At 42.8% G+C, this 13,798-nt stretch overlaps 1 protein-coding gene across 1 annotated transcript in view; it reads left to right on the forward strand.

Moving 5' to 3' along the window:
• Positions 1–4,077: 4,077 nt before the first annotated feature.
• Positions 4,078–13,798, forward strand: part of LOC127581443 (caspase-1-like) — a 38,957-nt gene continuing 29,236 nt past the window's right edge. Inside the window, exon 1 of the mRNA XM_052035868.1 lies at positions 4,078–4,261. Within this exon, the coding sequence (XP_051891828.1) occupies positions 4,249–4,261 (13 nt within the window). The 5' untranslated portion in view covers positions 4,078–4,248. The remainder of the gene's footprint in view (positions 4,262–13,798) is intronic.

Genomic DNA, 13,798 nt, shown 5'->3' on the forward strand with positions numbered 1-13,798 from the left:
AACAGAGTTTTCAAGGATACTGCTAAGCTCTAGTGTAAGCTTCCTTTATTGTGTCTTCATTTCTTAAAGGTGAAATCTACAGGTAGAAATATTGCACAAAACTATTCATCAGATGTATATGTACATGATTTTAAAAAAAACTTTATTTACAGCACGGTAACAGGCCCTTCCAACCCAATGAATCCATGCCGCCCATTTAAACCCACCCGTACGTATTTGGAATGTGGGAGGAAACTGGAGCATCCAGAGGAAACCCACGCAGACATGGGGAGAACAAACAAACTCCTTACAGACAGCGATGGGAATTGAACCCCGATCACTGGTGCTGTGATAGCGTCACGCTAACCGCTACACTACTGCACCGTAATTCTACAATCTTCCACTTCCAGCAGGGAGCCACACCTGCAAGCTAATGAGTCAGACAGAGTTATAAAATATTGCAATCTATGATCCTTGCAAAGTTCAACTATGTGCTCGCAGGACAGGACAAGAAAATGGAATCACTCCTACAATCCTTCCTGATAATATTTATTAACTAAATTTCCTATTACATTAGTTGCAAGAACTAATTGCTCTCTGCACCTGTAGTAATCAATTGAGACTCAAGTTCCTTCATTCTTTGGTTTATTTGAGCATATGAAAGGAAGTCACCAAGATATTTCCACGATGACTTAAACATCGCCACTCATGCAATGATTATTATACTTTTAGCATTCTTGCATGTCCAGAATTAGTAGTCAGCAAGGAGAAGTGTAACTATGTAAAATTCATATTGACAACCCTTTTCAGCAGCCATCTTGTTTTGTCAAGTAATCCAAGAACATAAAACTAAAAATGATTGCTGATAAACTTGAAAATGTTGTTTAACAACCACAACATTTTTATGTATACCCTTAAAATGCCTCTGTGTTTGAAATCTTTTCCTCAAAAACCTGCCACCTGACCTAATTGGGCTTCCAAGGTTATCAATGTCAGCTGAATGAACTTATTATTATTGGTTTATTATTGGCACATGTACCGAGGTACAGTGAAAAACTTAGTTTTGTACGCCATCCATACAGATCATTTCATTACAGCAGTGCAGTGAGGTGGTACAAGAGAAAGCAAAAACAGAATGCAGAATAAAGTGTTACAGTTACAGAGAAAGTGCAGTGCAAGCAGACAAAAGGTGTAAGGCCATAACGAGGTAGATTGTGAGGTCAAGAGTCCACTGGACCAGCTGGATCCAGCCACCAGATTCAAACTAAAGACCAACTCCCTTCTGATTGTAGCGATGACACATTTTCGAATAGGAGGATTTGATTACATAGTCCACGCTGACCTGTTATGTCATTGAAAAAGTTTAGCCATTCACACAGCAAGATGAACTAGTTAGTTCAAAATTAACCATCATTATTGAGGATTTTTGAATGACAGTCTGATAACTTATGACTAAAGTTGGAAAACTAAAACATGATTTTGTTATGACGAAACAACATGCACACAAAACAAGCCACAAGCCTTGATAATTTTAACTCTCCCTTGGAGAGGTCGGAATGGTTGGATCGGAATCTATGCGAAACTCTGTGAACCTCCCAACTTCCATTTAATTTGGAGGGATGGGGTGTCAGAGAATTATTAATTATTATATACCACAATTGATGCTACTACATTTTTTATGACTTGGGAACTGTTTACATTACACGCCGATTGGGCAAGTTTCCCAAGGTTCAGGAAAACCCAGGAAATTCGACAGAAGGAGGTGGATGCAATACCCTTTAAAGATTTGCTTGTGAACCAGGAGGAGCAGTTTACTTGCCCAATTGGAAAACTTCTGTAGGTTTTAGTCAATCCCTCCAAACCCATGCTGTTTTCCGGTCTTCCCACCCTCCAGATCAACCCAACAGGCATCCACAATGTTGGCTGGCTATTGATGTCAATTTTCTGCAATAACAAACAATGTGCTGGGGGAACTCAGCAGGTCATGCGGCATCTGTGGGAGGAAAGAAATTGTTGATTTTTGGGTTGAAACCCTGCATCAGGGCCCAATCTTCTCCCTGCTTCATTTATGCTTGTTCTTTGTTTTCCTTGCTTGTTTTCTATCTGCGATTTACTTATTTTCAGCATGGTGCTTATGTTATTGTTCCCATTCCACCGAATAAATATCTCACACAAAAATCTAATGAATGGGCCTCCTCCACTGCCAGGAGAATTCCAAGGACAAGCTGGAGGAACAGCACCTCATTTTCCATCTTGGAACCTTGCAGCCTAATGGCATGAATATTGAATTCTCCCACTTTAAGTAATCCCCACACCCCTTCCCACACTACCCCCCCCCCCAAACCATGCCTCTTCTTCCCTTTCCTAGTCTATCTCTCTTTTTTCCTACCACCCCATTTTTATTTCTCTCCTTACCTTTGACCCACCCCCCGGTGGATCTGCTCTCCCCTCCTCCCCTACACCTGCCTATCACTATCTCTTACCTGCATCTACCTATCACCACCTTGTGCCCACCTCGCCTTCTTTTATCCACCTATCACTGCTCTACTTTTCCCTCCTATATATTGGGCTTCCCCTTTTCCTATCTTCAGTCCTGAAGAAGGGTCCTGACCCAATGTTGACCGCCTGCTTTTTTCCACAGATGCTGCCTGGCCTGCTGAGTTCCTCCAGCATCATCGTGTTTTTCATCTAATGAAATGAGGTCTTTCACAATATTAGGAAAGTGAATATTTCTTTAAAAATCAAGATAAATACGAGGAAGGCTATTTCAACCATAATTCCTCCATTCAGCACAACCTGAAGCTTGTACTCAAGCAGAAATGCCCAATTGTCAGTATACTTCCTCAGAGTACAAACTGATGAGTCTGGGCAAGAGCCCTGTGGCTCTTTTCTGCGCTGTCTCTAACATTTTGTATCTATTTGGGTTGGGGTTGAGTTTGTGTGGAAATCAAGGAGTTTTCTGAACGATCGCTACTTTTCAGCACACCTTCAATGGACTTGGCACAGCTAATTAGCTGAAAACTGCAGATATTGAAATTAAGAACAGAAGATGCTGGAAACACTCAACAGGTCAGGCAACAACTGTGGAAAGAGAAATAGAGGCAACGTTTCAAATCGAAGATCTCCTGCTTCTAATCTTTCCATGACTTTGGAACCAAAGCTTAGTCTAAAAGGGTATCGATAGTTCCAAATCTGCAGGAGCAATGGAACAGAGGAGTCCAGCCCCGAAACCACCGAATTAACGAAATAAAACACACAAGGGGACTGCAGAACAGCAGCTGAGATTTAATGCAAATAACTGTAAAGGAAAATAAGGCACTTGTCTTCAACTGGAAACATGGACAGATTCTCTTTGACAGTCGCTGCCTGACTTGCTGAGTGTCTCCAGCATTTTCTGTGATAATTGCTCCATATGACAAACCGCCCATCACTTCACCACGACCTGACAGTTAACACTAGTCAGTGGATTCCAGCCATACGGGCAGTTTCCTAACCATTCTTAGGTTTCCCTTCAAACCTAATTAGCATTCCCTTTGGTCTGCCCAAAACTTGTTGGTCTCCCAGCACTGCGAGAAGTCCGTAGGGGAATGCTGCCGACTGGCAGATTCCAGGCTGCAGGAGTACGTGCTGAGGGACGCACTGAAGCTGGGTGCAGCCAGCGCAAGGGCTCGGTGGGGAAGGACTAGAGTTTAGGGTTCTTCTGCCACTGGAGAGGGAGGGGCGGGGTCAGGCGAGAAAGCCCCTTAAATATTGTAAATACGGGATTGGGGTAGCACCCCAGAGAGCCACACGAGTGGCATCGGTGTGTTTTTTATATAAAAAGGCAACACTAATGATTGATCTGTACACCAGTGTAAAGGTTTGCACTGTTTTATTGTTGTATGTAGTTTCTTTTTTTATGATGAATAAAGTTTAGTTTGGTATAAAATAATAATTTTACATCAACTTTATCGCCGATCCTTGAGCAGCTCAAATCATCACGTCTGCACTCATTTCCTTCAAGTCCCTCCGTTGTAAGTTGCCTAGGATTGGTTAGTATGGGCTTTCGGAAAAGTAAAACTCCTCGTCCACTCTAAATGATCCGAACACCGACTCCAAATTGCCCCCGGGCACAATCTCGGCTCCTCGAGCTGACAAGACTTTGGTTGGAGGAACTTGGAATTTTTATTAATCGGAAATTACGCAAAATCGGAAGTTTTTTTTTAACGAGAGTCCGGAACAGTAGTAGCAGCATTTGATCGGAGTGGTTGTTCTGGGTGCATTAACAGGATGGAAGCAGCAGGTAAACGTTTACATCTGCGCAGCGGGCAAAGAAAGTTAGAGTCAGTGCCGCCGGGATACTGGGGGCGGCAATTGGTTTCTTTCATGAATTTACCTGGAAACAAAATGTTAACGTGGGTCTGCAACGGGAGAGAGTAAAACTGAAAGTGCCCTTGGAGCACAATTGGCTGTTGTCCATTCACTGTGCAGTTTGACGGCGGATCCGTCAAGGTTGGCGGCCGAGTAGTTTAACGCGGGAATCTACAAGTTGCTGCCAGGGAGTCGGTGCCGCTGCGCTGTTGAGAGTTTCTGTCGCCATTTCAGGGGAATTTACTTGAACCGGGTGAATGGTCCTTTCAGGAGGCATTTCATGGGGGAGGGGGAAGAGTGCGGGAGGTGTAAGTGAGAAAAATACTGAGCGAGATAAGTAGGCAGAGAAAACAAAGGCAAGGCGCAAATAAAGTACGGAAATGAGGACACGATTAAAAACTCCATGTCAAAATGCACACAGCATTCACACAAGGTCGATGAATTAACAACACCAACAGGAGATCTGACTTCAGGGCGACCAGATCTGGGGGTTCAATCTTTGAGGGTACTCAACATTTAGGATGGACACGCAAGAAAAAAGGAAAAGGAGGTCGTGTAGTGCCATTGAAAAGGAATGAGATCGGTATTGAAAAGGTGGGAAGAACTAAGAGAATAAGATGCCGAGTGGTTGGTGCGTAGTGATCCCTTTCGAAGTGGTGAAAGGAGAGGGGGATGTGTGTCTGACGGTGCAATCCTGTTGGAAATTGTGGAAAGTTATCTGTTGAATGCAGAGGCTGGTGGACTGGAACGTGAGGATCAGGGAAACTCTGTTCTTGCTCTGTCCATGAAGACGGGGAGGGGTGAAAACAGAAGGGTGGGGGAGGGGGGGGGGGTGGGAGCGGAATAGATGAGATGTACCTGTGTGGATTGTCTCATCGCTGGAACAAATGCGACGGAGAAGGACGAACTGGAGACTGGAATGAAGTCCTCACAGGAGGCAGGGTTTGAGGGGGAATAATAAAGTTAGCTGTGGGAGTCTGAGCTTGTAGTGGATGCTGGTGGCTCAGGCAAATAGTCGTCTGTAGTAGCAAAATGCTGGAGTCTATAATGAAGGATGTAATAGATCTAGAGTAAAAAGACTAAGCAGAGTCAGCATTAATTTTTGAAAAGGAAATCATGATTAATCTTTTGGATTTCTTTGAGAATGTGGCTTGGAGAACAAATAGAACCTTTAATTTTGCCCTATCAATTTCTGAATATGGTGTGTTTAGACTTTCAGAAGGTTTTTGATAATGTCCCACACAGATAGTTAGAACACTTGGAAAGGAGGTAATATACTGGTGTGGCTTGGGAATTAGTCAACAGACAGAAAGCAAAGTGTGGGAATAAATGGGTATTTCTCAGGTTGGCAAGCAGTGATTAGTGGGGTACAACAGGAGTCAGTGCTAGGGTCACATCTATTCACTATCAACAATTTAGCTGAAAGGATTAAATGTCATCTTTCCAACTTCACTGATGATGAAAGTTAGATTAGTAAGGAGGAGTAATGTCAGAAGCTTCAGGGGGATATGCACAAGCTAAGTGAGTGGGAAGAGAACATGGCAGATGGAATACAATATGGAAAAATGTGAGGGTCATTCACTTTGGTGCACCAAACAGAAAAGCGGAGATTTTTTTAAATGGTGACAGACTGAGAAATGTTGATGTTCAAAGTGACCTGGTTTGTCTGTCCTCAAGTCACTGAAAGGTAACATGCAGGTGCAGCAAACAATCAGCAAGGAAAATGGTATATTTTAAGAGAGAATATGAGTACTGGAGTAAAGATGTTTCACTGCAATTGTATGGAACCTTGGTGAAACTGCACCTGGAGTATTGTCTACAGTTGTGGTCTATAAAAGGATACACTTGCCATAGAAAGAGTGCAGCAAAGATTACCTAGACTTCCAAGGATGGTGGGTTAGCTCTATGAGGAGTAGACAAGGCCTATATTTTCTGGAATTTAGAACAATGAGAGGGCTCAACAGAGTGCATGCAGGAAGGATGTTTTCCCTGGTTGAGGAGTCCAGGACCAGAGGTCACAGTCTCAGAATGTAAACCACTTAGCACTGAGATGACAAGAAATTTGTTAGAGGGTGATGAATCTTTGGAATTCTCCACCCCAAAGGGCTGTAGAGATTCACTCATTAGATTCTTTCAAAACAGAAATTGATAGGTTTCTGGATATTAAGAGAACCAAACGATATGGGACTAGAGCAGGAAAATGGAGGCAAGGTAGAAGATTGGCTGCAATCTGGATGACTGTGGAGCAGGATCCAAGGGCCAGGTGGCCTGCTTCTGCTCCTAATTCTTATGTTACAAACCAGCTCTGCTGTGAAATACTACAACAATCTTACAATTGCCAGTACTTTAAGGGTTATGATGGTAAAACTGCAAAACAGCATCCCATTTATTTCACTGAGATTTTCATGCATTTAAACACATGGTTCTCGCATGCTAAATCATTCCAGCCCCAAGACATTGCTGTGCTACACTGAATTTCAAATACCTTTGCTGTCTAAGGATGGCCTTCCTTAGAGAAACTGATCTTTTCTTAATTCTTCTACTTAAAGCTCAGAAAGATTCTTATGTTCAAGTGTTTTCTGTGGAAAAAAGGGACAAAGATTCCCAAACTATGATCACAGCCATGTGGTCTATCCTGAAGTCCACTCTGCAATGACTTGATACCTTTGCTTGTTATTGAGAGACTGATGTGATTTATCTCATTGAGAAAAAATATCTGAAGTTTTCTATTTGTTGAAACATTTTGGAGATTGTATTGAGAAAGCAGATTGAGGATAGCTAAAGGAGTCTAATTAAATGAATCATCTGTGGGAACTTGAATAGATGTTACTTTGAGCATTAGAACATATCATAAGAAAATAGCAGGAGTAGGCCACTCTGCCCCTCCAGCCTGCCCTGCAATTCAATATGATTATGGCTGATCTGCCCCAAGCCTCATCTCCACTTCTGTACCAGGTCCCAATTAGCTTTCAATTCCCTGATCTCTCAAAAATTTTCTACCCCCCTCTTTAAACACCTTCATTGATCTAGCCTTCACACCCTCCATGGCAGAGAATTCTAGAGATTCAGCACCCTCTGTGAGAACAAGTTCCTTGTTGCCCCTGTTTTAAATGACCACTCCATAATCTTGCAGATCTGCATTATTTGTACTAAGAAAGCAGACACAAGCATCTTATGAAAGTGTTGTGGGAATTACATTGTGACCATATTAGAAGGGGCCATGTTAAGTAAACAAAGTAATGAAATGGCACACAGTGAATTGTGTTGGTCGTTTGGACAGAGCATACATGCACAGGTTTAGAGAGGAGAGGCTAACAATGCCCTGCCTGGTCTGGTTTTCTGTATAGGAATGGAGATCTGAGTTGAAACTACACATAAATATGTGTGGTCTAGGTATATGAACTGCAGATAGGACAGAAGTCCATGAAACACACCCGATTATTTTTATAGACTATCCTCTTTGCTGTGTGTATTATATAGTATGCAATTTAGATTGCAGCGCCATATATTTAGAAACATAGAAAACCTACAGCACAATATAGGCCCTTCGGCCCACAAAGTTGTGCCGAACATATCCTTACCTTAGAAATTACTAGGCTTACCCATAGCCCTCTATTTTTTTAAGCTCCATGTACCTATCCAAAAGTCTCTTAAAAGACCCTATCGTATCCGCCTCCACCACCGTTTCCGGCAGCCCATTCCACTCACTCACCACTCTTTGAGTAAAAAACTTACCCCGACATCTCCTCTGTACCTACTCCCCAGCACCTTAAACCTGTGTCCTCTTGTGGCAACCATTTCAGCCCTGGGAAAAAACCTCTGACTATCCACACGATCAATGCCTCTTATCATCTTATACACCTCTATCAGGTCACCTCCCATCCTCCGTCGCTCCAAGGAGAAAAGGCCAAGTTCACTCAACCTGCTTTCATAAGGCATGGTCCCCAATCCAGGCAACATCCTTGTAAATCTCCTCTGCACCCTTTCTACGGCTTCCACATCCTTCCTGTAGTGAGGTGACCAGAACTGAGCACAGTACCCCAAGTGGGGTCTGACCAGGGTCCTATATAGCTGCAACATTACCTCTCGGCTCCTAAATTCAATTCCATGATTGATGAAGGACAATACACCATATACCTTCTTAACCACAGAGTCCACCTGTGCAGCTGCTTTTAGCGTCCTATGGATCCAGACCCCAAGATCCCTCTGATCCTCCACACTGCCAAGAGTCTTACCATTAATACTATATTCTGCCATCATATTTGACCTACCAAAATGAACTACTTCACACTTATATGGGTTGAACTCCATCTGCCACTTCTCAGCCCAGTTTTGCATCCTATCTTTGTCCTGCTGTAACCTCTGACAGCCCTCCACACTATTCACAACACCCCCAGCTTTTGTGTCATCAGCAAACTTATTAACCCATCCTTTCACTTCCTCATCCAGGTCATTTATAAAAGTCACAGAGAGTAAGGGTCCCAGAACAGATCCCTGAGGCACACCACTGGTCACCGACCTCCATGCAGAATATGACCTGTCAACAACCACTCTTTGCCTTCTGTGGGCAAGCCAGTTCTGGATCCACAAAGCAATGTCCCCTTGGATCCCATGCCTCCTTACCTTCTCGATAAGCCTTGCATGGGGTACCTTATCAAATGCCTTGCTGAAGTCCATATACACTACATCTACTGCTCTTCCTTCATCAATGTGTTTAGTCACATCCTCAAAAAATTCAATCAGGCTCGTAAGGCAGGACCTGCCCTTGACAAAGCCATGCTGACTATTTCTAATCATATTATACCTCTCCAAATGTTCATAAATCCTGCCTCTCAGGATCTTCTCCATCAACTTACCAACCACTGAAATAAGACTCACTGGTCTATAATTTCCTGGGCTATCTCTACTCCCTTGCTTGAATAAGGGAACAAGATCTGCAACCCTCCAATCCTCCAGAACCTCTCCCGTCCCCATTGATGATGCAAAGATCATCGCCAGAGGCTCAGGAATCTCCTCCCTTGCTTCCCACAGTAGCCTGGGGTACATCTCATCTGGTCCCAGTGACTTATCCAACTTGAATCTCTCCAAAAGCTCCAGCACATCCTCTTTCTTAATATCTACATGCTCAAGCTTTTCAGTCTGCTGCAAGTCCTCACTACAATCACCAAGATCCCTTTCCATAGTGAACACTGAAGTAAAGTATTCATTAAGTACCTCTGCTATTTCGTCCAGATCCATTCACACTTTCCCACTGTTACACTTGATAGGTCCTATTCTTTCACGTCTTATCCTCTTGCTCTTCAGATACTTGTAGAATGCCTTGGGGTTTTCCTTAATCCTGCCGCCAAGGCCTTCTCATGGCCCCTTCTGGCTCTCCTAATTTTCTTCTTTTTATCTCCTTCCTGTTAGCCTTATAATGTTTCAGATCTCTAACATTACCTAGTTCTCTAAACCTTTTGTAAGCTTTTCTTTTCTTCTTGACCAGATTTATTACAATCTTTGTACACCACGGTTCCTGTACCCTGTCATAACTTTCCCTGTCTCATTGGAATGTACCTGTGCAGAACGCCACACAAATATCCCCTGAACATTTGCCACATTTCTTCCGTACTTTTCCCTGAGAACATCTGTTCCCAATTTAAGCTTCCAATTTCCTGCCTGAGAGCCTCATAATTCCCCTTACTCCAATTAAACACTTTTCTAACTTGTCTGTTCCTATCTCTCTCCAATGCTATTGCAAAGGAGATAGAATTATGATCACTATCTCCAAAATGCTCTCCCACTGAGAGATTTGACACCTGACCAGGTTCATTTCCCAATACCAAATCAAGTACAGTCTCTCCTCTTGTAGGCTTATCTACATATTGTGTCAAGAATCCTTCCTGAACACACTTAACAAACTCCACCCCATCTAAACCCCTTGCTCTAGGGAGATGCCAATTGATATTTGGAAAATTAAAATCTCCCATCACGACAACTCTGTTATTATCACACCTTTCCAGGATCTGTTTCCCTATCTGCTCCTCGATATCCCTGTTACTATTGGGCGGCCTATAAAAAACACCCAGTAAAGTTATTGACCCCTTCCTTTTCCTAACCTCCACCCACAGAGACTCTGTAGACAGTCCCTCCATGACGTCCACCTTTTCTGCAGCCGTGACACTATCTCTGATCAACAGTGCCATGCCTCCACCTCTTTTGCCTCCCTCCCTGTCCTTTCTGAAACATTTAAAACCCAGCACTTGAAGTAACCATTCCTGTCCCTGAGGCATCCAAGTCTCCGTAATGGCCACCACATCATAGCTTCAAGTACTGATCCACACTCTAAGCTCATCTGCTTTGTTCACAATACTCCTTGCGTTAAAATAGACACATCCCAAACCGTCGGTCTGAGCGCGGCCCTTCTCTATCACCTGCCTATCCTCCCTCTCGCACTGTCTACAAGCTTTCTCTATTTGAGAGCCAATCGCCTCTTCCCCAGTCTCTTCAGTTTGGTTCCCACCCCCCAACAATTCTAGTTTAAATTCTCCGCAGTAGCCTTAGCAAACCTCCCTGCCAGGATATTGGTCCCCCTGGGATTCAATTGCAACCTGTCCTTTTTGTACAGGTCACACCTGTTCCAAAAGAGGTCTCAATGATCCAGAAATCTGAATCCCTGCCCCCTGCTCCAATCCCTCAGCCACGCATTTATCCTCCACCTCATTCTACTCCTATACTCTCTGTCGCGTGGCACAGGCAGTAATCCCGAGATTACTACCTTTGTGGTCCTGTTCTTCAGCCTTCTGCCTAGCTCCCTAAGCTCACTTTTCAGGACCTCATCCCTCTTTTACCTATGTCGTTGGTACCAACATGTACCATGACTTCTGGATATTTGGTGAAACATTATCTGTCATAACTAACCTAAGGTTTGAAATCATTGGACTAGTCTAATAGGAAATGCTGTCCTCTACCATATTAGGATTAACTCATTAACCAGAAAGTGATACGGTGTAAAGGCTCCCATTTTGTGTTAATTTGTCATTTGAATTTTAGAGTTTTTTGTTGAATTGATTTTCAAAAATTGATGGTTATTGAGTACTTTCATTCCCTCTGAATTTGATTTTAGCCTTTATTTTAATGCACTCCCCCGAACTAAAACCTTTATATAAAAAAATATTTCCAGTGACTGTCTTCTTCTTTCTTAATTCTTTCACTTTCTTTTATTCTTCCTCTGAAGTTTCTCTCAGAAGGGGATTATTTTTGTATCGTAGTAATCTAAAGAAAATTTTTTTTTACTTAATTAAGTGTATATACAAGAGTATGTTTTCTGTGACAATGTCAGAAATTCAGACAAATGCAGTTTTAATGGCCCAAATAAAATGGACAATAAGCATCCTTATTTCTTCTCTGTCCTGCTTATGGGCAAGGCTCCTCCCTGAGAGGGAAAACTCTGATATAGCAAGTTACCACAGTAAAAGAGTGTACATCCAGGTATCACCTTGTTAGTAATAGGCTGCTCACTGCATTTGTATGGAAATACTGTCGGAAATACCCTGCTCATTGAACCTGTGCAATTATACTGTTAGCAATACACTGCTCACTGAAATTGTACGTTAACAGCAATAATAATAATTCACTGATTGATCCAGCAGAATAAATGTTAGCTGGCATTGGCAGTTCCTGGATTAGAGGACAATCTGTGCCATGCTTTACTGATGGTTTCTGAAGTCATTCAGTAACCACAGATTTGTTGTTAGAAATTGTGATATTTGCATGTGGGAAAGGTGTCTGTTGCCAATCTTCCTTTACCTCTCTACAATCTCTGCTTTTGACTCTGAGGACGAGGCAATTCTCTTCAAAGCAGACTCCCACTTGATCAAGGTTGTTGGCCCATTGTGGTCGATTGGTTGATTGTCTGCTCTTCACAGCTGATGATATTCTCTCAGATTGAGCGAGGTGTACCTTTATCATGCCTAGTTTTTCTGTTGCCTACCAAGGATCTCTGGCCATAACTGACTGACAAATACAAAATTTGTTCGGTGAATGGTGGGGTTAGACATCTGCATATTGTATCCAGTTGATACTTGAAGATCTTTGCCTCAATGTTGATAGCCTTGGCAAGAACACAGATGATATTATGGTGGTTTTCCCATAAAGCATTTTGAAGGCATTATTGGTGGTATCTCTCCCATATTAGATCTTGGAATACTACCCAAATATCACTTTGATAAAGAAGGGTAGGGATGATAAGCAAGCTACTTCCTTGGATCTTGATGTTGTTCTGTAAGTCACAGCAAGTGAAGGTGCACTGAAACAGTTTCTGAAATGAAGCACCAGCTCACTGGATCTTGTGTTGAATCATATCATTGGAGTTAGCTGTTGGGGAAGGGTGACCACCAAGCTTGGGGAAGTGCTAGACCGTCTCTGGGCTCTGTCACTTGATGTTCAATTGTGAAGGGCTATTTGCAAGCCCTTGAACAGTTTGAGAGGAGCTTGATATGCTCAATGTTGACCAAGAGTTCCAGGCTTCAGTAATTTTCTAAAAAAAACACCTGGCATGAACTGTAGGTTGTATGTGTGCAAGGGTAGCAAAAACATTAGCCATTGGAGGTCAGAGATGAATGCATTGGAAACTTCCCTCGTCAAATGGAGATCAAAGAGCCCTGTATCCATTCTGTGTTTGTTGGTGATTCCAGAGGGAAGACTCTTTGCTGAGGTCAAAGATGACTGCTACATAGGTGTGGAATCAGCTATTAAAACTTAAAATTTTTTAAAAACTTTATTTACAGCATGGTGACAGGCCCTTCCAGCCCAACGAGTCCACGCTGCCCATTTTAAACCCATGTTAACCTACCCGTACATCTTTGGAATGTGGGAGGAAACCGGAGCATCCAGAGGAAACCCACGCAGACACGAGGAGAACGTACAAACTCCTTGCAGACAGCGATGGGAATTGAACCCTGATCGCTGGTGCTGTAATTGCGTCACGCTAGCCGCTACACTACCGTGCCGCCCTTACCATACTTTAACTAATGAACAACTCTGTCTTCAAACCATGGTCAAGAATACTAACTGTCATCTAGTCATGAAGAAGCCTTATGGCCTCAATTAAGTTCTGTCAGACATCCTCATTTACAAATCTTCACAGTTTATAGAGCCAAGTGAAGGAAATTTATGTACGGTTCCTTTTGGATCCATGCTGTGAAGATCATGTGAGATCTTCTCAACTAACCTACATCCACCTGCCTCATCTCACCTGTGACAGCAAAGTTACTATTTCATCATACAAGTTCCCTGGCAACAATACCAGTTACTCTTTCTGTTTTGCTTTTACTATAACAAAGGTCTAACAGATTAATCCAATATCACAGGAACCACAGAGAGTGGTGATCCCACTAAAAGTGGAGCTTGGGTTTAGGTTACATATTTTCGTGAGAGGAGGGAATCCTAAAAAGGACTGCCCTATGACAATACCGCCTGCTGAATTACA

The sequence above is a fragment of the Pristis pectinata genome, chromosome 21 (assembly GCF_009764475.1).
Source record: "Pristis pectinata isolate sPriPec2 chromosome 21, sPriPec2.1.pri, whole genome shotgun sequence".
NCBI lineage: Eukaryota > Metazoa > Chordata > Chondrichthyes > Rhinopristiformes > Pristidae > Pristis > Pristis pectinata.